Raw genomic sequence first — 22,972 nt, 5'->3', positions numbered from 1 at the left:
ATGATATAGGTATATTTTTATCATTCCTATCTTATAGAGGAAGAAACTAGTACAGACAAAGTTAACTGGCTAACGTCACACTATTGGAAGCACAAGACATTGGATTTGAACTCAGACTAAATCTAAGACTCAAGCAATTAATTACCCTTCTCCCTGATATAAATACATGATCCTCTGAAATTTTCTTACAGAAGTTAAAAATATGTATTTGCCTACTTCTGATAGAAACCTCAGGGCCTAGTACAGGAGCTCCTGAATAAATATTGAAATAAAACAAAGCCTATGATTTCTCTGAGCTTGCTGGATATCATAGTTTCTATTCTCCCCAACTATTAATTGAGAACCCTTGGATTAGATCTATACAGTAACAATCAGTAATCGGAAACAATGATTATCATTTGAAGACATTCCATATGCCAGGCATTATGGTAAACATCTGACATTCATCATCTCATTCAATCCTTACAACAACCATATAAGGTAGATTCTACCGCTGTCTCCGTTTTACATAAACAGAGACCCTTGCTTTAGAATAAGTAATTTTGCCAAGATGACACAGACAGTAAGTGAGGACTCAGGTCCAAATCCAGTGACCACATTCTTAACAACTGCTCTACAAGAATCAGAACAGAATGCTTTCAAACAATGGAACAGAAATGTTGCACAAATCATCTTAAATGTGAAGTGACAGAGTTATATAAATATTTCTTAAAAAAACCCTCAAACCTGAATTAGATTCATATTCAACAGCTTTTAGGACCAGGAACTATCCACGCTATCATTTACTGTCTCCAGGCAACTTAAACCTTGTTTTGGAAATAACTTTAGTGTTAGAGCCACTGCTTCTACTAACTTCTAAGCATCAGGGAATAAAAATTTCAAATGCAGGTTAGGGCAGCACTGACATCTGGGCTATTTTTCCCTACTTGTTTTTTATAAAGTTGACGGCATAAAAGTCATTTTATGTGCACCTTAATTGATTCAGAATATATTTATAGTGAGACAACAAGCACTTTTAAAATGAAAATTTTATATACTTCTAAATACTTGCTCAGTACAGGAGAGAGATTAATTACTACAGTTAAAGGCAGACAACCTTTGTAATGAAACAGTTCTTACAAAATAATAGAAACTTAGTAACAGGCCGGCCCTATCTGATCTTTGAATCTTATATTCTTTAGAACCGAAGCTCAATGGATATCTCCCCAAAATTCAACGTGGTGCCTGAAAGTGGTGGAATAACACTACCAACTAAAACCTGTAGAATGAATGTCTAACACATTCTACCTGATTGTAACAGTTAACCTAAACTACATATTACAAACCAAACTTATTCAGTTCTGGTCAATCTCTTCTCATAAACAGCAGTCAGCCTTGACCTGTCTTTAACTGAGTGCCTAGAGTCTTGCAGAAACTAAGAAAAGAAACTAGGAGGATTGATTCTCAGTGCTTCAAGTCCCTTGCCAAGCATACCTCATCTCCCGGTTAGGCAGTGCTGGCAGGTCTTACACTGATGCTCCAGGGTCCGGACTGACTCTTGCCAGACTAACAGCAGGACCTCGCCGGACAAAAAATTTATAAGTTAATGAACCAAGGCTCCTCATTTGATAGTTAAGCCCAGTCACATTTATATTTGTGTCTGAAACAAAACACTCTGAATTTGGGATCCGGAACTAACTACATTGTAAAGCTCTGGACAGAAAGCGCTCTGCTGAAGACCGGGGAAAGGGGCCGTCAGGATGCCCTTTAAAACTTCGACTTCCTCGGAATTTAAGGCAGGAGATTACTGCCCCTCCTGCTGAGCGATTGTGGACTTCGGATCAGACAGAGCCATGCTCTGAGTGGGTTCTCGAGGTCCTTCTTCCTTTAGCTTTCTCCCCAGGGACCCTAACCACCCCCATCGCCCTCCCAACCCCCCTCCCCCCAACGCTTCCATGTTTGTTAACAAGCCCACCTGGTCTTTTACGCCCGAGACGGCAGGACCCCTCCGCTTCCAGCTAAACGGGTCATCAAAAAGAGCGTCCAGAGACCTGACTTTTCTCCAAGAATACCTCTCCCTCACTTCAGGCCCAGGGGAGGATACCGTCACTCTTCATTCCGATGCCAGACTCCCGGCGACTCAAACTCAAGCAAAAGATTCAAACCCAAGCCAGCTTCCTCGGCGCCTCGTTTCATTGGCTGCCGTCCTCGTTACGACATCACGCCGGACGTTGCTGCGACGCGCTGCAGTTTGTTTCCAAGACTCGCGTCCGCGCGGTTCAGCGGAAGGCGCCCTGCTCCGCGTCTCCGTGGCAACGCGCGGGGCTGTTTCCGGAGGCGGTGGCCGCGGTGGGCGGGGCTAGGCCGGAGCCGCAGGTGGGAGTCAGCCACCTGGGATTATCTGCAGCCTTCAGACGCGCGGGCTCGGGGCTGGTCCCAGGGTGTTAACAGGGTGTGAGTGAGACGGGTGTGGGCAGGGGTTGGTGTGGGCCCTCTGCTAGAGGGAGAGGCGGAGCCTGTAGTGTATGGATTAAGGGGTTCTGGGTGTTTATTTTCTCCTTTTCTCCATTGACTAGGAGGCCTCCAAAGGAACGGGTCCCAAGGTCTGTAAGGTATAGGGGCCTGTTCCTTCCTGCCACTTTCACTTGGACCGAACCGGATCAATAAGCCTCAGTTAATTGAAAGTGCAGGGCTTTCGGTTTGAGGCCCTAGGCTTCATCTCTCAGGACTCCCAGGCCTACTCCCTTTGGTGCTGACTATGAAACTGGTGTGCGGCTACTTATTACGTTTCTTTCTAATGATGGCATTACAAAATAAATTTATTTAAATTTATTAGTCTAGGTCATTATTGGATGTAGTGGAGTTTTTTTTTTTAAGTATTAGGTTTTAGATATTGTTTCAGAATGAACACTTAAAAAATAACCTGGGAAAAAAGGGAACCATGTTTGCTATGGTAACTCATTGTCAGGAAAATTTTAATAGTATGATCTAAATTCCATTGTTGTTCCATATATAGGATGGGGTAAAAGTAGGCTTACAGCTGTGAGTACGTGAAACAGTTTATTCTTATATTTTTATTAGTTACTGTATTATTTTGCATATGAACAACCGTAAACCTACTTTTGCTCCACCCTGTATTACCATTATTACATCCATTTATTTAATAATTATTGATTGTAGATTTTAGGGACATGATAGCACACAATTATGTCAATATCCCTGCCCTCTTGGAGCTTAAATTCTGGTGATTCAGTATCACCATATGTGTATAAGATAGCACAACACCTGTGCAGAGTATTATAAGTGAAACAATGTCTGGAAAGCCCCCATAAGGTGGACATTTATTTCCTGTGGAAGAAAATCAGAAGCACTGTGTACTGAGTATGATGAATGTTGTATGATTGTTTTCAAACATGGGTTAGAGCATCAATAAAGCTATTAATTACTGGCTGCATTACATATATCTTAGCAAATACAAAAGTTTTTTTTTGTGTGATGCTGGGTTTAATAATAAAACTGAGAAGCCTTTATTTTATTTCAGCTATGCACTCACTCTATAATACTTTACCTTTGATGTCCCAGTCATTTTATTAACTTTACTTATATCATTTAACTCTTAAAACAGCCCATGACTGTTTATTTTACTGAAGTGAAACTGAAGTTTTCAGAAAATCCCTAAAGAAAAATATTTTTCTTAAAGTGTACAAACCAGCTAATTCAGAATTGAGTAATTTGTTTCTGAAGTATGTCCCAGATCAAGGTATATTAAGATGCCACCCTAATCCATTCTGAAAAGAGGCATGCTTTACCAATTTCTTGTAAAATTGCATTGATCATTGGTGACTAAGAAAGAAATCTTAAATTCATTGTTTTTGACACCAATATTGCATAAGTAGTACCTGTCTCACCAGTGTTTCCACGCCTAATGTAAGTACTTACTTTACATGAACTTTAAATTCTGCCTTACACTTGCCTTAAGCTGTGTCCAGATGAGTTCCATACTTTTAAGGAATGTATATTTAGTTAAAGCAGAGAAATTTTAATGTTATAATCAATATCATTACTGTGCCAGCTCTCTTTACTTTGGGGGGACGTTAGGGAATATAACAGAGTAGATAAGAAACGGCGTATTTTGTATAGAAATGAAGGAAAAAGAACTAAAACTTTAGATGCAGAGTGCTAAGGGGACAAAAACTCCACCATTTAAAGAAAATTGGTGTATAACTTCTGTGTTATTTAGAACACAAGTTTAACAGGTTCATAGTAAACTGACTGGAGTGGAGATCAAGATAAAATATAAAGTTAGATTTAAAGTTGCATCGGACATTTAAAATAAAAAATTTAAGCATGGCAATGGTAGGGGCTTATTTACCACCCTCCCTCCCTCTTCCTCTCCCCGCGAAGGAACAGCATTTGGAAAACTCAGCGCCTGCAAGACCCCTTGGCAGCTGGGGGCTGGAAGCAGCGGAACGAAAGGCAGGATGTTCCTCGGTTGCTGGGCCGGACGTAGACCCAGTCTGTCCGTCCTTTCAAGTTTCCCCCAGGGCTGGGATCAAGGCGTGCGGCAAATTCAGGCTCCCCCGCGCCGTAGTGGTCGTCGGTGGCCCGAGTTAGAGGCCAACTGAGCAATCTTCGTGCCTCAGGTGAGGAGAAGGCGGCTGAGTCCCGGGAGTTCTCTTGGAGCTCACCCCACGCCTTCAGGGGGGAACTTCCAAAGGTGGCCGAATGCGCCCAGAACTAAGGAAATACACGCCCCTGCTCCGGCTTGTTCTGTTTCCCCCTGCTCCACACTTTTGCATCCTGAGTTCAAAAGCTTCTAAGCAGTTTTACCTCGTCAAAGTATAATTCTTAGGCCAAAGGATGTATTTTTCCCTTTCCTTTATTACTTTGACTTTATCTGCGTTGCGGTGCCTGCCTCCAGGTCAGGTCTTTGGCCTTAGGAATTGATTTTTCTGTTTTCTCTGCGGGGAAAGCTGACTGCAACGGTGGTAATTGGAAATACCATTGAGAAAGTAGTTTTCAAAGGTATGACTCCCCTTTGTCCTTCCACAATTAAAAGAGTAACCTGCCCGATTCCTTGGTCTCAACAGTTTAAACTGAACTTTGCTGGCAGAGAAAAGTTAGATGACTTATTTAAGAAACCACAGAGTTGCCTCTAAAGGTTAGGTTTCCTGACTCCCTGCTTCCTTCCTGTGACCAGAGGGAACAGAAATTGACCTTACGTCATTTAGGGTGGTGGTTTTGGGTTATCTGGTGGGAGACTGGGCTGCGGAGGACAGGGAAGGGACTCCCTTTGGAGCTTGCCTGCTTGCTAGGTATTCAAGGAAACAAGCAAAGAAGAAAATTGTGGTTCTTACTCCATGTTAACCCATGTTAATAGCCAATTAGTGCATAATAAAATCTTCAGGCTTTGTTACTTGAACATAGTTGAGTAAATACATAGAAATTGATTACAAAAGGAATGACTTAAATGCTGGCGAAGTCGGCAATTTTTTTTTTTTTCTATTCTACTTGCTATTTCCCCATGTGGTTCTGATTCCTGTATTGGAATTGATTTTACGTCTTGTTTTATAAAAACCTATCAAAACCTGGACAATTTAGATTGTTTAAATACTGCACATTGCACTGTTTAGACCTGTACATTGTATGTCCTCTCTTGGGTACCCCACAGTACACTGTATTTTCATTTTTCCAAGTGCGATAGGACCAACAGACTAAACAATAGGATATTGGCTCCTGAAAAAAAATGAAATTCATGAGATATTACAATATCTAGTCAATGTAATTAAAGTACCATTCAGTCACAGAAGTGTATTAAATAGAGCCCGTGGACTCTATGTTTATAGCATAGATGATAAAACTGAAGGCTCTGGGGTTAGATGCTGGCGTTACATTTCTAGCATTCAAGCTATGTGACCTTTTGGCACAGTGTTTGTTTTCCTTATCTTTAACATGGACATGACAGTTCCTACCTCTAAGAGTTGTAAAGATTGAATGAGTTAGTATGTGTGGTATGCTTAGAATTGTAACTGGTACTGCCCTGGTTGGTATGGCTTGTTTGGAGCATTGTCCCGTAGCTGAAAGGTTGCAGGTTTGATTCCTGCTTAGGGCACATGCCTAGGTTGCGGGTTCGATCCCTGGTCCCGGTGCATATGACCCCTGGTCTGGAAGCATAAGGGAGGCAGCAGGTCAATGTTTCTCTCTCACATAGATGTATCTGTCTCTCTCCTTTCCTCTCTCTCTAAAAGCAAGGGAAAAAAATTTCCTCAGGTGAGGATAAGCAAAAAATAAAAGAATTGTAAGTGGTACTTTATGCTCAATAAATGTTAGCTTTTATTTTGAAAAATGTTAGAAATACTAAGTTGAAGGGTAGTCGAGTTTACTTTGTATGCGCCTTCTGGAAAACAAAGCATGATTATTCATTTGGCTAATTTGTCACTACTGAACAATTGAATTTTACTTAAAACACTCATTTCCAATCTGCTTTTTTTTTTTTTTGTCATATGTTTCCTGAGCCCATTAGGCACATATTTCTGTGTATTATGTGTTTGGTAAACTTAGCATGTTATCCTCAAGGTAACAACTTAATATTATATTCGTATAATATTAAATATGTAGAGATAGATATGTTTGTGTTTATTCTCTAGTCCTTACAGGTGATTCACTCTTCAACATTATTCTTCGCTTTCTATTGCAAAAATGAGGGAAGGTATATTTAAGCAGGATTTATGTTTCTTGAAGTATTTTGAGAAAGTGGCTTTTTGTAGGGTCAGTCAGGCAGTTGAAACTTACTCAAGAAAGCTTTGATAGAAAGTGTTAATTCTGTAGAATCTGGAATTTATCCATCTATTTATTATTTTTTTCCCAGAAAACATTTATTAAGCACCTAGTGCGCATCTTATATTGTGACTATAAAGGTGTGGGTCTTACTCTTAAATGACTCATAATCCATGAGGAAGAAAGAGTAGTGTTAATTTGGTACTTAATGCAGTATGTTGTATCAAAAATGTTGATTACAATCAATTGGGTGAAGAGTATAATGTTTCTGCACGATCTTCTATTGATGTATTTACATTCCTCCTGTATTTTAAAGAGTTACAGATTGCAGAATAAAATGGAGCAGGTATGAAAAAGTGAAGGATGTATCAATTTTTTATTTGCTTGTTTTGGAGGGGCAAGGGACAGACAAAACTAAGGTGGGTATGAAATGTCAAAGTGTGCTCTGTTGAGTGTTAATAAAGTACAGTTTAAATTAAAAAAAATACTTCCTGAAATAGGCCATGATTTCCTCACCAATAGACCATGAGATGATCTCCTCGGAGAATGTTCATGACAAGTTTGTAAAATTTTCACCTTTCAGGGACACTGATCATCTCCCTTTCTTTTTAGATATACATGCATAGTCTTTTTCCAGGGGCACTTTCTTATAAATTGAAGATGAAGATGAGAAAAACAAATAGAAGAGCTTGAAATGAAAGACCACCTAAACCTGAAATAGTATAATATTTATAATCCCTTCAGTCACCCAGATATCATTTTCAAATAAACAGTTCTGATGCACTGAATCCATTCTTTAGACTCAATTAAAATAAAAAAGTACATATATTGGGTTGGCCAAAAAGTCAGTTTTTTCCCAGATGGCTCTAGTAGTACTTAGTTGTCTTTAACTTCATTCGAAACAATTTTGTTAGATTGTATTGTGACAGCTGTCATATCAGCCGTGCATTTGAAAAAAAACTTATCAAAATTGATGAGTTTTTATGTAGCCATTTTAATATTGAAGATGGAAAAAAAATAAGCAACATATTCAGCATATTATGCTTTAACTTTAAGAAAGGTAAAAATGCAACTGAACCACACACAGAAAAAGATTTGTGCAGTATATGGAGAAGGGACTGTGACTGATTGAATGTGTCAAAAGTGATTTGCAAAGTTTCATGCTGGAGATTTCTCCCTGGACAATGCTGCACGGTCGGGTGGACCAGTTGAAATTGATAGCAATCAACTCAAGACATAAATTGAGAACAATCAATATTATACCACATGGGAGATAGCCGACATACTCAAAATATCCAAATCAGTAAAGTTATTGGTGAAAATGAAAAATGTGTCCTTTATTTTATGGAAAAAACCATATGGACATTTTGGCCAGCCCAATATTTCAGAAAAATGATGACTAAATAATCAATTTTCACATTTCTGATGTTAAAAGATTGATGGTCTTAGAGCTAATTAGGCCACATTAAAAATTATATTTTTAGATATTTTCTTGGGTTGTTTTGGGTTCCTTGCTTTGCATAAGAAGATTAGTCAGCATCACTTGTTTGAGATGACAAGTCTTACATTTTTTTTTTGAGTTAAATATTATATATTTGCTTTCCTCCAGGTATTATAACATTCTTTTTTTAAAAAATCCAACAATCATGATATTTAAAACTTTTTCTTCTAGATTTGTTGACCTACAGAATGCTTCGATACCCATGCTTTTATAGAGCCTATACAGAATTTCTTTCATGCTGGCTGGAAGCTGGCGTATTTAACTTAGGTGTCTGGCCAAGAAAGATACATGCTACAGCAGCAAGATACAATGAACATGAAGCCCAGGAGCAAACAGGCCAGGCTGGAGCTCAGGAGTTTCACAGATCTCAAGATGGGGATCCTGAAGCTATGACTAAATTACATGTTCCAGTAATGGTGGACGAAGTTGTTCGTTGTTTGGCACCACTAAAAGGGCAGGTAAGTTGATTTTTTAAAAAAAAAATTAGCACTTAAATTGAGATATCATTTACTTATTTTAATATGCACAATTTTAAAGTGTATGACTCAGTGGATTTCTGTATATTCACAAGACTGTGCGATCATCGTCACTGTCTAATTCAGGAACATTTTCATCACCCTGGTAGGAAACTGCATGCCCATTAGCTTTCACTCTCTATTGTCTCCCTTCTCTTTGCTCCTGGCAACCACTGATTTATTTTGTGTCTGTATGGATTTGCCTAATATGGACATTTTTTATAAATGGAATTATACAGTATGTGGACTTCTGCATCTGCCTTCTTTTACTTAGCATATTTTCAAGATCCATCTATGTTGTAGCATGTATCTCTTACTTTTATCCCTGAATTCTATGCCACTTTAAAGAAAAAATCTGTTCTTCAATTGATAACACTTATTTTTCCACTTTTTGACTACTGTGAATAATGCTGCTGTGAACATTCATGTATAAGTTTTTGTGGGGACAGTGTATTTTCCATTGCCTTGGGTATATGCCTAGTAGTGAAATAAGTGGTAAGCCTATGCTTACTTTTTGAGGATATGCCAAACTGTTTTCCAGGGTTGATTGGGTTTGTTATACAACTATTTTGTAAGAAAACTGAATTTTAGTTTATTTTCTTAAGAATTTTAGTATCTTTTCAGGAATGACTGGAGAGACAAAAGTAAAGATCTGAATTCCTGTTCTCTGTTTTCTTAGATTTAGTGTGTGTGTGTGTGTGTGTGTGTGTATAGATAGGGAGGGAGGAGAGGGGGAGGTGAGAGACTGAGATTTTAAGGAATTGATTCACAGGCTTGTAGAGGATAAGTCCAAAATCTGCATAGTGGAGCAGCAGGCTGGAGACCCAGGGAAGAGTTACACTTTGAGTCCAAAGGCAGTCTACTGGCCGAATTCTTTTTTGTTCCAGGAAGGTAGTCTTTGTTCTAATAAGGCTTTCCATTAGATTAGATAAGGCCCACCCACATTATGGAGGGTAATCGGCTTTACCCAGTACAACAATTTAAATGTTAATCTCATTTTAAAAAATACCTTCACAGAAACATCCAAAATATTGTTTGAACAAATATCTGGGCACTGTGGCCCAGCCAAGTGGGCACATAATATTAGTCATCACGCCCGTGTTATTTATAGTGTTGCTGGCAGGGCTATGTAAGGTCTGAGTTATGAAGATGCTTTAACATCTATAAAGAGATCTCAAAAATATTAGGTGATATAATAGCCAAAAACACAAAGTTGAAAACTTTTTGTAACTAAAGCGTATTTACAAAAGGAAAAGCAATCTTTACTATAGTAAATTTTCTTCAAATGTATATTTATAATTAAAGCTCATACTTTTTATCTTGCTTACTTCAGAAATATGCTCACCTATTTTAGAAACTACTGTTACTACCTAAATCAATTATTTGTCCTTTAAAAGTCATACCTCGCTTCTCCTTCTGGCATACGATGGCTTGGTGGTCGAGAGCAAAGTTTCTGTAATTGGGCTTCCTAGGTTTGAATCTGTTGTCTAACATGCCTGTGTGCGTGTACACACACACCCCTCTTTTTTTTTTTTTTTTTTTTGAGACTTCTTCAAGTTAGATCACATAGTATTGATCAACTAAGTTCAACTGTGTATTCTGCGCTATGTCTGTTAGGAAGCTGGACTGCAGGATGTTGCTCATACACAAGCCATCAGTGATGTGACTTAGGTTGCTTCCTCGTAAAAATGCTCTGTTTACCTTAACTTCAGACTGTATGTAACAAAATAAGCTCAGTGTTCTTAAATTAGATTATATGTAAAACACCTAGCTCAATGCTGTTATATAGTAGGGACTCCATAATATATATGAAAATGTAAATTGAAAAATTAAGTTGGATAGAATTCCGGTCAAATGACTTCATCAAAATGAAATTCTCTTCATTGTCTTTAAAGATTCATAATATAAGGATAACATTAATATCCTTACCTACGTGTGTTTTGAAGAAGTATATATAAATATATATATAATGTATTTGAGATAGACATGAGAAGGGAGGGGCAGTTTGTAAAAAAGCAGAACTTTTGATGGCTTGTATTTGATCTCTGGAACTAAAAACCAAAACTCATTGTATAAATTTGGTGAAACCTAGTAGTAAAAAAAAATTATTTTGCACTGACCCATGAAGTAGAAAAGCAACCAAGTAAAAACAAGCCCTACTAGGTCTCCTCTAAATCAGTATTGGATCTGCTTTTTTTTCCCCCTAAAACAAAGTGGAATAAAATTAGACAATTCTACAACTTGAGCTACCCTGCTGTTTCATTCTGTTGAAGTTCCTGACAAATGTAATGTTTTATTTTGACATTTTCGTTGTTCTGATTTGAGTTGGGTTTTCTAGTAACTTTTTATAGAAGGTATAATTTTATGAATGTTATTTCTGAGAACGCTCCTGTGAGGTACACTTAGAGACAATGTTATTTCTTACCTCTTCTGTTGTCTGGCAGACGGCCTTGTTCACTATCCCTTCATCTTCAGGTAATAAAGAACTGGCGACAGTCCTTGGACAGGAAAGGTCTGCGTTTCTTCCAGAATCCATTATTTGCTTTTTTTTTTTCCCTGAGCCTTTTCCCAAAAAGCATTTCCTTTGCAAACTATGAGTCACACACGCACTTGTATCAATCACCCACTTAATCACTGTTTTTCACATCACCATTGAAGGTGAATTACAAATTAAACTTGATTATAACAGAAAATTTAAAAAATAAATGTAACTTTGAGTGAGATGTTGGTCATCTAATAGTAATTTCTTTTTAAAAAAATATTTGAAAGATGCTTATCTAAAAACTGATTTTGGGAATTTCTTCTGCATCATAGCCAATTTTCTATATATTAATTTTGTTTTGCAAGTACTTTTTTGTACTTGAATTAAAAGAGATAGCATTTCCTCTTATTTTCCTCTTCCTTGGTGGTACAGAAGGAATCAAATAAATTATAATTCTTTCTCCTTGCCCAGTTTTCCTTATTTCACTTTCTGGGTCAATAACTTTGTAAGAATGTATTACTTTTTCTACGAACATTTTTCTTGCTCCTGAAGATGTTTTGATGTAGGCTACCTTGATCAATTTTTTATTCCTAATTTCTGAAAACTAGAGAAAAATCTCATGCTCCAGCCTAGTTGAAGACGGTGGCAGTTGGAGGATATAGGGGACTTGGCCTTCTTTTCCATCAGTAGTGCTAATTAGACTTGGTGGCTTTTGGTATCTAAGAGTGGTTAAGTTATGAGGGAGATAAGGGACATACAAGGACTAGTCCCAGTAGCTGGGTAATTTTATACAAATGACTTATGGTTGTGCTCAGATTCTTCATCGATAAAATGGGGCAATATAACCTACCTCAATATGGTCTCTGAGGATTAGATGAGTTTGTAGATTTAAATTGTTTAGAAAGATATCTTCCAAGTCACATGTACTCAATAAATATTTGCTGTTGTTATTGTGGGGATAGAAGGCCAGGGGTGGTAGCTAATGCAATAAAGTTCAAGAGAAAAATGCCAAGAGACAATAGATGTAGAAATAAAAGTTGCAGCAAAGGTGGAACCAGTATGTCTGGAACTGAAAAAGTATTGTTTTCTCTGCTTGGAACTCTCATCACCATCCTTCAGGTCTTGCTTGAGTCATTTACTTTTCTTTCATAGCACTTAAGGTAATTTATAATTATGACTTTTAATGGGATTACTTGTTCAATGGACATCTCTCGTAGCAGACTGCTCTCCATGTTTATCTTACTTACCATTATATCTTCACTGCCTAGTACAAGGCCTGCAACATGGTTGGTTTGTAATGATTTTTAAGTGAATATAATATGTAAGTCAAAGTAAACTGGAGGCACCAGCAACAGGAAAGTCTCTTGGGTACTAAGGTAGCTTCTCCAGCCCAAGACTTTCACATGTTTCCAGCCTCAGTGCGGCAGGCCCAGGCTGATGAAGTAATTAGAGAGCCTGGTGAAGGAACACATACTAGGGCTGAGAAAATGAGCTGGCATCTAAGTTGATGCAAAATAGATTATGATAAATATCACGCCAATGTTGTAAGGTTGAGTTTATAGGCAATCAAAATAAGTATCAAAATAAGTATTTTGATATTCTAACATTTCATATTTCATAATTACTAGATTTGCCAAAGTTGTCATGATACCAGATATGATAACTTTCTTTAAAAAAGTTTATTGTGCTATGTATAATGGATTTTTTAAAAGATCAGTAGCAGTATTTCACTTGTTTTACTTGAAAGTCTTTATAATCTTTAATGGAAAGTAAACATAAAAGAGCAAATCCTGAGACTATGTGTTTGTTTAAATATTGAAGGCTGATTGATCACAGAGGAGTTTAAATTATTGTATTAACTCAAGCTATTGAAAAAGTTAGGAACTTTTCCATGAGACAGAACCAATGCTATAGCACCTTTAGGAAGATGCATTTATTTTTCAAGAGCCATTAAAATTTTAGATGGAACGGAATGTCTAGATGTAGTTTTTCCTTTCCATTATTATTATTATTTTACTTTTATTAGCATTTATTTTATGCTTAATTTACTCCCAGGCCATAAATTGACTTTTTGTTTTGTCAGTGTCTTCTGGGATAATCCTTTTCCTTATGTGACCTCCTCTTCCCGTTTAGGAGTAATTTGCTCTTTTTCACTAAGGATAATCTTAATGTGGCAGGGAGAGCTCATGTATGATTATTTCGGTGAAGTTCAATGCCGCATCTTGTGTGCTGTGTTCACTGGGATGTGCTTAGTGACCAGAGGAGAATCTGCATTTACACACTTAGGCTCAGCATTACTCTGTGCATTTTTAAACGTGTAGTAAACATTCAGACTCTCCCTGGGCCACCGATCCTGTGTGCAGCCCCACTGTTAGGCCTGGGCCCACCTACCAACTCTACCATTATAATGGCAACATTTACACATTGCTTCTATAAAGTGACAGTCTTAAGATACTTGGTGGCTTTTTGGATATGCATACCCTGATGGCCTGAGCAGTTTCACGAATGTTCATAAAGTGAACACAAAGATTTGAACCTCTTGATTTGCATGATTTTTATGCAGTTTTCTGGGTCAAGTGAATAGCAAACCATTTTAGAGGTCACCTGGGGCTGCTTATGGAAAGAGCCCTTTCTGTTACTTTTTATAGGTTTCTTTGAAGTAGATTTTTATTTCCCATTTTTATTCTATTTGTTTATTTGAGAATGTTTTTTTCTTAAAAAATTATGCAGCTAGTTAAGTAACCTGTTGTTAAAATAATTTATGCAGTGTGATATTTCCAGTGTTGCACTGATATATATTTAACACCTGGTCTGAGGGTCGGGGTGTCATGTGGATTTAAAAAAGCAAAGCCCTGATTTGTCTTATTTGCAGATTCCATAATTTGCATGTCCCTGCTATGGCTCACTCAGGCTACTGCCCCAATATTACTGAATGTAGCATCAGGAAGACGTATGTGTAGCTGGCTCTTTCCGCCTGGGGTGGACAGCACTGGATATGACTCTCATGATTGATACCCTTAGAAATTAATGAATTATAGAATAGGAAAAGGCTTCACCTGACAATTCTGAAAACTGGAATAGTCCGTAAGGTTTTATTCCTTAGCTCAATTGACATTGCCCAGTTAACACCTATATTTTATGTTTCTCCATTGTGGAAGGTACCATAGTGTATTCATGAAATACTGTTTTCTTACTTTTTTTAAGAACATATTTTTCTTCTCTCTAATAAATGATCCATCTCAAATATAAAACAGATGAAAAATGGTGTTGTATAGCATAAATTTCTTTATGTAATTTATTTGTTATAAAGTCAATTATGGAACATTGAATTGCTTTGAAATCAACATCAGTATACATTTTTTTTCTTTTGCACATTTTGGATTCACATAGATAATTATAAAATGTAAAGTTATTTTTTCTTGTCAACAATCTTACTGGAATATCAACTTAATTTTTAATTAAATAGAAATGGTAACAGAATTTTTATAAATCAAAAGAAGATATTATATATTAATAAATATATTAATTAAAGGTTCAATACAGTAAGAAGCTATAATCATTATAAATATTTATGTATCTCATGTCAGATCATGAAAATATATGAAGGAAAAACTGACAGAAATGAAGGGAGAAATAATGCTGCAACCATAGTTAAAATTTCAGTACCCCATTCACAAGTCTTTAGAACAACCAGGCAGAATATAAGTAGGGAAACAGAGGACTTGAAGAACACAATAAACCGACTAGACCTAACAGTCCTACACACAACACGCTACCTAACAACAATAGCATACATACGTTTCTCAGGTGCCTATGGGACATTTCCCAGGATCGAGATATGTTAGGCCACAAAATAAGTTTCAATAGATTTTAAGGGTGGATATCATACAGTGTATCTACTCTGGCTATTTTGGGATGAAGTTAGAAATCAATGAAAGAATGACAATTGGAAAAATTATGAATTTGTACATATTAAACAATACCCTCTTGAGAAAGCAGTGGATCAAAGAAGAAATCACAAGGGAAATTAGAAAATACTTAGGAGACAAATGAAAACAAACAAAAAGTAACAAAACTTATGACATCAACAAAGGCTGTGCTAAGGGAGAAATACCTGCAAACACTTACATTAAAAAACAAAAAGAGCTCACATCAACAACCGAACTTTACTATGTAAAAAAAAAAAAAGACCTAGATGAAGAAGACAAACTAATCCCAAAGGTAGCAAAGGGAAAGAAATCATAAAGAATAGAGCAGAGATAAATGAAATAGAGAATAGAAAAACAGTAGAGACAAATGAAACCAAATGGAATGGATCAACAAAGTTGACATTCACGGTTTGATGGACTAAGAAAAAAGGAGAGAAGACTCAAATTACTAAGCTGAAAATGGGGCTATTGCTAGCAGTTCTACAGAAATAGAAAGGATTATATGAGAGTTCTGTGAACTACTGTATGCAAACAAAATGAATAACCAAAATGAAATGGGCACATTCCTAGAAACACAAACCCTAAATCACTAAAACAAAATTAAATCACAGAGAAATAAAAAAAATGAATATATCTATAAACTGTAAGGACATTGAATCTGTAATCAAAAATCTCATGACAAAAATCTATCAGTAGATGAGTGGATAAAACAACTATGGGACATTTATACAATGGAACACTACTTGGCTGTAAAAAAAGAAGAAAACTTTATCCTTTGCGAGAGTATGGATGGGCCTGGAGAATATTATGCTAAGTGAAATAAGCCAGTCAGAGAAATACAAATACTATATGATTTTACTCATGTGGGATCTAATGAACAAACTGAACTAACAAGCAAATTAGAGAGTCTCATAGATGGAGAGCAGGCTGACAGCTATGTTGGGGAGGGGGGAGGTTAGGGAATGGAAGAATTGAACAAAAGGAAAATGGAGTCATAGACATGGACAACAGTGTGGTGATTGAATGGGAGAGAGGATATAAGGGGGCTAAATGGTAATGGAAAAACTACAATAAAAAAGTTAAAATATAAAATATAAAAAGTATTAAATTTTACATTTGTATTTGTAAACTGTGTACAACACATTATATATTATGAATAAAATATATAATTAAAGTAAAAAAAATTATGACAAAGTAAAGTCCTGGACCTGATGGCTTCTTTGGTGATCTTTACCAAACATTTAAAGAAGAAAGCGTTTTCAGGAACATGTATAAAGGACACAGGACAAAACCAAAGGAGGGGAGGATCAGGGGTGGGAAGCGGGGATGGCTGGGGTGGGGGGAAGTGGTGGAGGGAAAATGGGCACAACTGTACTTGAACAACAATATAAAATGTGAAAAAAAATGCAGAATTAATACCAACCCTTCTCAAACTTTTCCAAAGAACTGAAGAGTACAGGGTACTTTCTAATTCATTCTATGAGGCCAGAATTACTTCAATAGCAAAGCCAGACAAAGACACTACAAAGACACACTATAAACATTGACACAAAAGTGTTCAACAAAATACTAGCAGGCAATTCACTAGTATATTAAATGGATTATATACCATGACCAACTGGTATTTATTCTTTGAATGCAAGGATGGTTCAACATGCAAATATTTGGTAATTGTAATAAGCCACAACAAAATGAAGGGAAAAAAACCATGATCATCTGAATTGAGCAGAAAAAGCATTTGACAGTACTCAATACCCTTTCATGATAAAAATACTCGACAAACTAGGAGTAGAAGAAAACTACCTCAACTTAATAAGTCTCATAAAAATCCACAGTGAAAACATTAAACTCAATAGTGAAAGACTAAAAGCATTTCCTCTAAGATTAGAAACAAGGCAAAAATGTCTGCTTTCACCACTTCTATTCAACACTTCTATTCACCACTTCCTATTCTGGGTAGCTCTAGTTGGAGCAGTGAGGCAGAAAAAAGAAAGAAAAACATCCAAATTTAAAAAATCACTATATATAAGTAATCACCAATCTGAAAAGGAAATTACAGAAACGATTTCAGATGTAATAGCAAAAATAATAAAATGCTTAGGAATTAACCAAGGAGGTGAGTTACTTGTAGAATAAAAACTATAAAACATTGCTGAAATAAATTTAAGACATAAAAAATGAAGCCCATCTCATATTCATGGATTAGAATGCCTAATATGATTAAAATGTCAATATTACCCAAAGTTACCCACACATTCTATGAATCCATATCAAAATTCCAAGGAGGTTTTGTGCAGACACAGAAAAACCCATTCTAAAAATCATTTGGAATCTCAAGGGACCCCAAGTAGTCAAATAATTTTTGAAAAAGAAAAATAGACCTGGAGGACTCGTAATTACTCATTTCAAGTTACTATAAACCTACAGTTATCAAAACTGTGATACTGCTATCACATCGACATGTAGACCAATGAAACAGAATAGAGAGCCTAGAAATAAAGTCCTGCATATCTGATCAAACAATTTTTGACGAGGACGCTAAGACCATTCAATGGGGAAGGGACAGTCTGTTCAACAAATGATGCTGTGAAAATTGTATACCCAATGCAAAAGAATGAACTTGGTCCCTTACCTAACACCATACACAACAATTAACTCAAAACGGAACAAAAATCTAGATATAACACATAAAACTCTTAGAAGAAAACATAGGACAAAAGCTTTACAACATTGGATTTGGCAGTGACTTCTTGACTATAACACCAAAGGCACAGGTAGCAAAAGAAAAAAATGAGCAAATTTTACTTTATGAAAATTTTAAAAAAGTATGCACCAAAAGAGACTATCTGTAGAGTAAATAGGCAACCTACAGAGTGGAAGAAAATATCTCAAGATATGAATATGAGATGTGTTATATATCTGATGAGGATTTAATAACCAGACTATACAGAGAAATTCTAAAACTCAACAACAAAAGCAAACAACCTGATTCAAAAATGGGTAAGGAAATTGAATAGACAGTTCTCCAAAGAAGATACACACATGGGCAATATGCAAATGAAAAGATGCTCAGCATCACTAATCATTGGGGAACTGGAAATCCAGACTGCAATGAGGTACACTTCACACTCATTAGGATGGCTACTAGCCACAAAACAAAACAAAAATAAATCTAAAAGGCCAAAAACATTGGGGGCTGGATGAAAGAAGGTGAAGGGATTAGGCAAACTCACACACTCACACAACATATAGATACAGATAATAGTGTGGTGATAGGCAGAGGGAAAGGGGGGAGGATGGGAAGCAGAGGTGAGCAAAGGAGGGGAGAATTGGGGCCGTAAAGAGACTTTGCATGGGGCAATGGGCATATAATGCAGGGTGCACATGATTTATTGAGTCGTGCACTTGAAACCTGTATGGTGTTGTGAATCTCTGTCACCCCAATAAATTCAATAATAATAATTAAAAAACAGGCAAGTCATAGCAGCAATTTGGAAAGCAATAAATAAGTAAGTGAATAAATGGCCCAAAACAAACAGAAAACAAGGATTTGTGAGGGTATGGAGAAATTGGAACCCCTGTGCACTATTGTTGGTGCCACATTCGTGAACACAGCTGCTGTGGAAAACCGTACGGCAGTTCCTTAAAAAATTAAAAAATAAGTTACCATATGATCCAGTAATTCACCTCTGCATATATTCTCAAAAGAATTGAAAGAAATGTCTTGAGATATATGTACACCGGTGTCCATAGCAGCATTATTCACTAACAGCTAAAATGTGGAATTAACCCAAGTGTTCACTGATGGATGCATGGATAAGCAAAGTGGTATATACATACAGTGGAATGTTATTGAGCCTTAAAAAGGAAGGCAGTTCTGCAATGCGATACAACATGGATGCACTTGAACACATTTTACTAAGCAAAGTGAGCTACTCACAAAAAGACGTATACCGTATAAGCGTACCTGTTCGAGGTATTTAGTGTAGGTGAAAATCAGAGACAGAAAGTAGAATGGCAGTTGCTCAGGGCTGGGGGGACACGGGAATGGGAGTCATTGTTTAATTGGTAGACGGTTTCAGTTTGACTTGATTACATGGGTTATTTAGGTAGATGGTGAGGATGGTTGCACAATGTGTTTATTATATACAATGAATGCATTTAGTAACTACCACAACAATGTACACTGAAAGTAGTTAAGATGGTCTTATATTACGTGTATTTTAACACAATAAATATTTTTTAAAGCAAGTTACCTTTTTGAAGAAAACACAGTTCTTTTTACTTTATGGCTTGTAGACAAAGATGATTGTTTTACAATTATATGAGAGCATCAAATAAAGTGAATATTGTTGCTTTTGCATTTTTTTGTTGCAGATTCCCTATTGCAGATTTTTCTAGGTATGCTTCTGAAGTATGTCTTTAATAATATATATAAGAAGCCCATGGTGTTGGATTTCATTATTTTTGTGTTTATTATATGCAATATTATAATAATGACATTTATTTTGTTTCTGTTATTTGTGCTATTATTGGCATTTATAGGCAACCTGCACTACTTGGTGATGTATGAACATTTTACATATTGTTAAGGTATTTAAAGTCTTTCAGTGAGTCAACAATAGTAAACAACAATGACATGATTAAACATGGAATTTTTAAATTTGATTATTTAATAAAAATTTTTATCAAAGATTTTTGTTATAAGAATTACAGTTTATCAAAACTCTAATGTGTATTAGTTATAGTTAGTCCCATCTTATTCAACTAAAATATCAAATTTAGAAATTCCTTGTAGAGTTTTGAGATGGAACATTTGGGAAAATGGATACCGCTGGTAAATTTAACATCTTTTCTCTAATGGTAGTATATATAGTTAATGTTAGTTATTAAATGCTTGTTCTTATTATGTTACAAGAAATGTGAAAAATTGATGTAGAAATGAGTTTTCTGGTTATTTTTAGAGTTTTTCTTGGTTTATATAAAGAAATGAGGTCTTTATAACTAAACGAGCTACTCAATCATGCCCTAAGTGTTACTTAGTTTCTTTAACAATTGTGTAAAGTTTTAGAAGTGAATGCGTTGTTTATGACTAAAAGGAAAATAATGTTATTCTTATTTTTCCATAATAATATAATACTATTAAAATATTTGTTTTGTATATATGTATTTTATATACTTTTATGTAAATAACTATGTATGCTTTTATTAATTATTATATGGTATTTTTAATTGCAGTGTATGTCTTGAATATATACACACCCTTTCCAGTGAGTTTAGCATGCATGAGAATATCCTTGCTTTTCTGCCAAAGAATTAATGCATTTTTAAACTTATATAATTCTCTTCATCAGTATTTTAAAGCAAATTATAAATAGAGGACATGGGTAAATAGGATCAATAACTTATTATTATTTGATTTTTTTGATTGTCCAGTGTCTTTAAATTATCTTATTATAATTCGGTCATTTTGTCATCCAGAAGGTGGATCTTCACTTCATTTTTGCTATGAAGATATAAGAATTATTTTTTTTGTTTAAAATTCAACTTAAATTAGAAATTACAGTTTTAAAAAAACACTGCCCCAAATATAACCTCAAATAAGTGTGGTTCCATGGCTGTGAAAAATGATGTTCTTCTACATCTAAAAGTCAGACATGTATATTGAATTTTTAAATTTATTTTAGAGCCATTTTCTCATTCCGTAAATAGAGACTCAGGATGAAAACAGGTCCGTTCTGTAAGGGAAGCTCCTAGAAGGAGAAAGGAGAAACAAGTGAGGTTTTTCTGTTCACAAAGCACATTCGCATGAGTCATCCGGGTACTGGTTACTGTTGATTTAGGTCAGCACTAGTCCCTGATCAATAGTCTAATCGTAGTTACTGCAAGAGGCTCGATCCAGTGGTTCTGTCTTTTCCTATTGTCTTTCTAAATCCCATATTATTTTTGTTAAGAGAGGTAGGAAGTGTACCTTGACCTTGTGAGTTTTCATAACATTTAATTTTCCTCTTCTTTCATTCCCTTCTCATGTAACAAACTACTGAGCTTTAAGTAGCATACTTAAAAGGTTATTTTATAATAAACCTAGTTGCAAAGCTTTGTGGTGACTCATCTTGTTGTTATGTTCTGTGAACTCTCTCCCTCTTACATATTTTTTGTGGGTGCTTATTTTTGTCTCCTTTGGGTGAAAAAAATATCATTTACTAGGAGGTAATGTACATTTAAAGATTTTATGTACTTTGGTGAATGTTGTCGTCAAAAGTGTTTGTGTATGTTTTTTATAGCAACTTATTATCTCTTGTTCTTTATAAACCTTTTACTTGGTTTGTTTGGGTCTTTGATAAGTAAGATTATATCACTATATATTAATTTAAGCATAAGTTTTGTCCTTGTCATATTCATTTTCTCTGTGTGGTATCCAGTGTTTTTCTATACTTATAATTAAATTTCCATATAGAAGCTAATTTTTTCTTTTGTTGTTTTTTTTTTTCTTTTTGGAAGCAAGAGAAATTAACTGGATATTGAATATATTCATAAAGATGGAGAATTTTCCACATGAGGCCAACGTATGCTGGGAAAAATATTATTAATAATAACAGTATAGAGTTTTATAAAATTTAGTAAAATCTAATACTGTTTGCAGAGCATTTTCATATAATGTTATTATATGTGCTTTTCATTAGTACTGATCTCAGTAGCATTTTGTACAAAGTATCACGTTACCCATGGAAAGGAGAGGAAATATTTCTAGCGCTGCTGTTCTAATGGAACCAAGTAGTAATAAATGATATTGGTTAGAATTGAATGCTTCTAGGTAATAATCAGATTACACAATGTGCTTTTCCCCCCTAACTGTTACTGTTAGCTCTGTGTATCTGGTGCTTGGCCTACAAGATCTTCAGGACCTGTGTTAGGCCCCTTAATTCCATAGGTTAGCCAGTTTGGCCTTGCCCATGGGGAGTAGGTCACTAGCCTCCACAGCGCACTAGGGACTCTTTCAGGGCTCATTCATTCAGAGCCCGTTCTGCTGCTTTTGCCATCACCACACACTGCAGAGAAGTCCTGACCCACCTATTTGGTAAGCTCACTGGGTTTTTCAGAGCTTGTTTCCAGATTGATTTTCTACTCTGCCAAGTAAACCTTGTAGTTTCGTCAGGAGACGGAGATACATTGCTCAAAGAGGTATAGGGTAAATTGAGTACAACCATTAAGTGACTGAGCCCTAGAAAGGAAGATGGAGGGAAAGGGTGGTGTCAAGGGAAGGAAGCTGCAGAGGATGCTTTGCAGGAACAATATTAATGAAATAACCAGCAGCATTATGAATTTCCATCTTCTCTGTATGTTTTATTTCTTTCTGCAGTACCTCAGTACCGCATGTCTCTTCTCTATGGCTTTACTTTTCCTTTATAGCAGAAATCATAAATGAATTAAAACAATTCAGTCACCCGACCTTCTTTTAAATGACCTTCATAATGATACTATGAAGACTAACTTTTCTACCAGTACAGGATATCATCACCAAGATGATTTCTTCTTTGAGCAATATATGTGAAACCAACATTTGTTAATAGGAAGCCTTGCTTTTGCTCCATTTAAGATTATCAAAATAGCAAACTGTCTTAATGAATGAACATGAAACCAACTTTTCTTGCTAGGGACTGCTTTAGAATTTAAATACAAAGAGAAGTTTCTCAGAAGGGAGAACGGAGATAACTATAAGAGAGATATGCTTTATACTGTTTTCTTGTTTCAATATTTATTTTTGTTGCATCATGTTAACAATAGAAAC

General features: G+C 35.9%; 2 protein-coding genes across 6 annotated transcripts in view; one reads left to right on the top strand and one right to left on the bottom strand.

The window, feature by feature from the left end:
• The window catches only part of KIF18A (kinesin family member 18A), a 76,465-nt gene extending 74,289 nt beyond the window's left edge, over window positions 1-2,176 (bottom strand). Inside the window, exons 1-2 of one of the 2 annotated variants that reach the window (XM_045194324.2) lie at window positions 1,955-2,176; window positions 1,474-1,558 (exon numbers count right to left, since the gene is read on the bottom strand). The gene's annotated coding sequence lies outside the window, so the exon portion shown is untranslated. The remainder of the gene's footprint in view (window positions 1-1,473; window positions 1,559-1,954) is intronic. The other variant, XM_045194325.2, reaches the window with a different exon arrangement.
• A 61-nt stretch (window positions 2,177-2,237) lies between these two features.
• Window positions 2,238-22,972, top strand: part of METTL15 (methyltransferase 15, mitochondrial 12S rRNA N4-cytidine) — a 175,974-nt gene continuing 155,239 nt past the window's right edge. The window contains exons 1-3 of one of the 4 annotated variants that reach the window (XM_045194042.2): window positions 2,238-2,355; window positions 4,384-4,622; window positions 8,429-8,715. In XM_045194042.2, the coding sequence (XP_045049977.2) occupies window positions 8,446-8,715 (270 nt within the window). In that variant the 5' untranslated portion in view covers window positions 2,238-2,355; window positions 4,384-4,622; window positions 8,429-8,445. Of the gene's footprint in view, window positions 2,434-4,383; window positions 4,623-8,428; window positions 8,716-22,972 lie in introns of all 4 variants that reach the window. The other 3 variants (XM_071221414.1, XM_045194044.3, XM_045194045.3) reach the window with 3 other exon arrangements.

The sequence above is a fragment of the Desmodus rotundus genome, chromosome 5, assembly GCF_022682495.2.
Source record: "Desmodus rotundus isolate HL8 chromosome 5, HLdesRot8A.1, whole genome shotgun sequence".
Classification (NCBI taxonomy): domain Eukaryota; kingdom Metazoa; phylum Chordata; class Mammalia; order Chiroptera; family Phyllostomidae; genus Desmodus; species Desmodus rotundus.
Note: the sequence above shows the minus strand (reverse complement) of the source record. Positions and strands in the feature narration are given on the sequence as shown.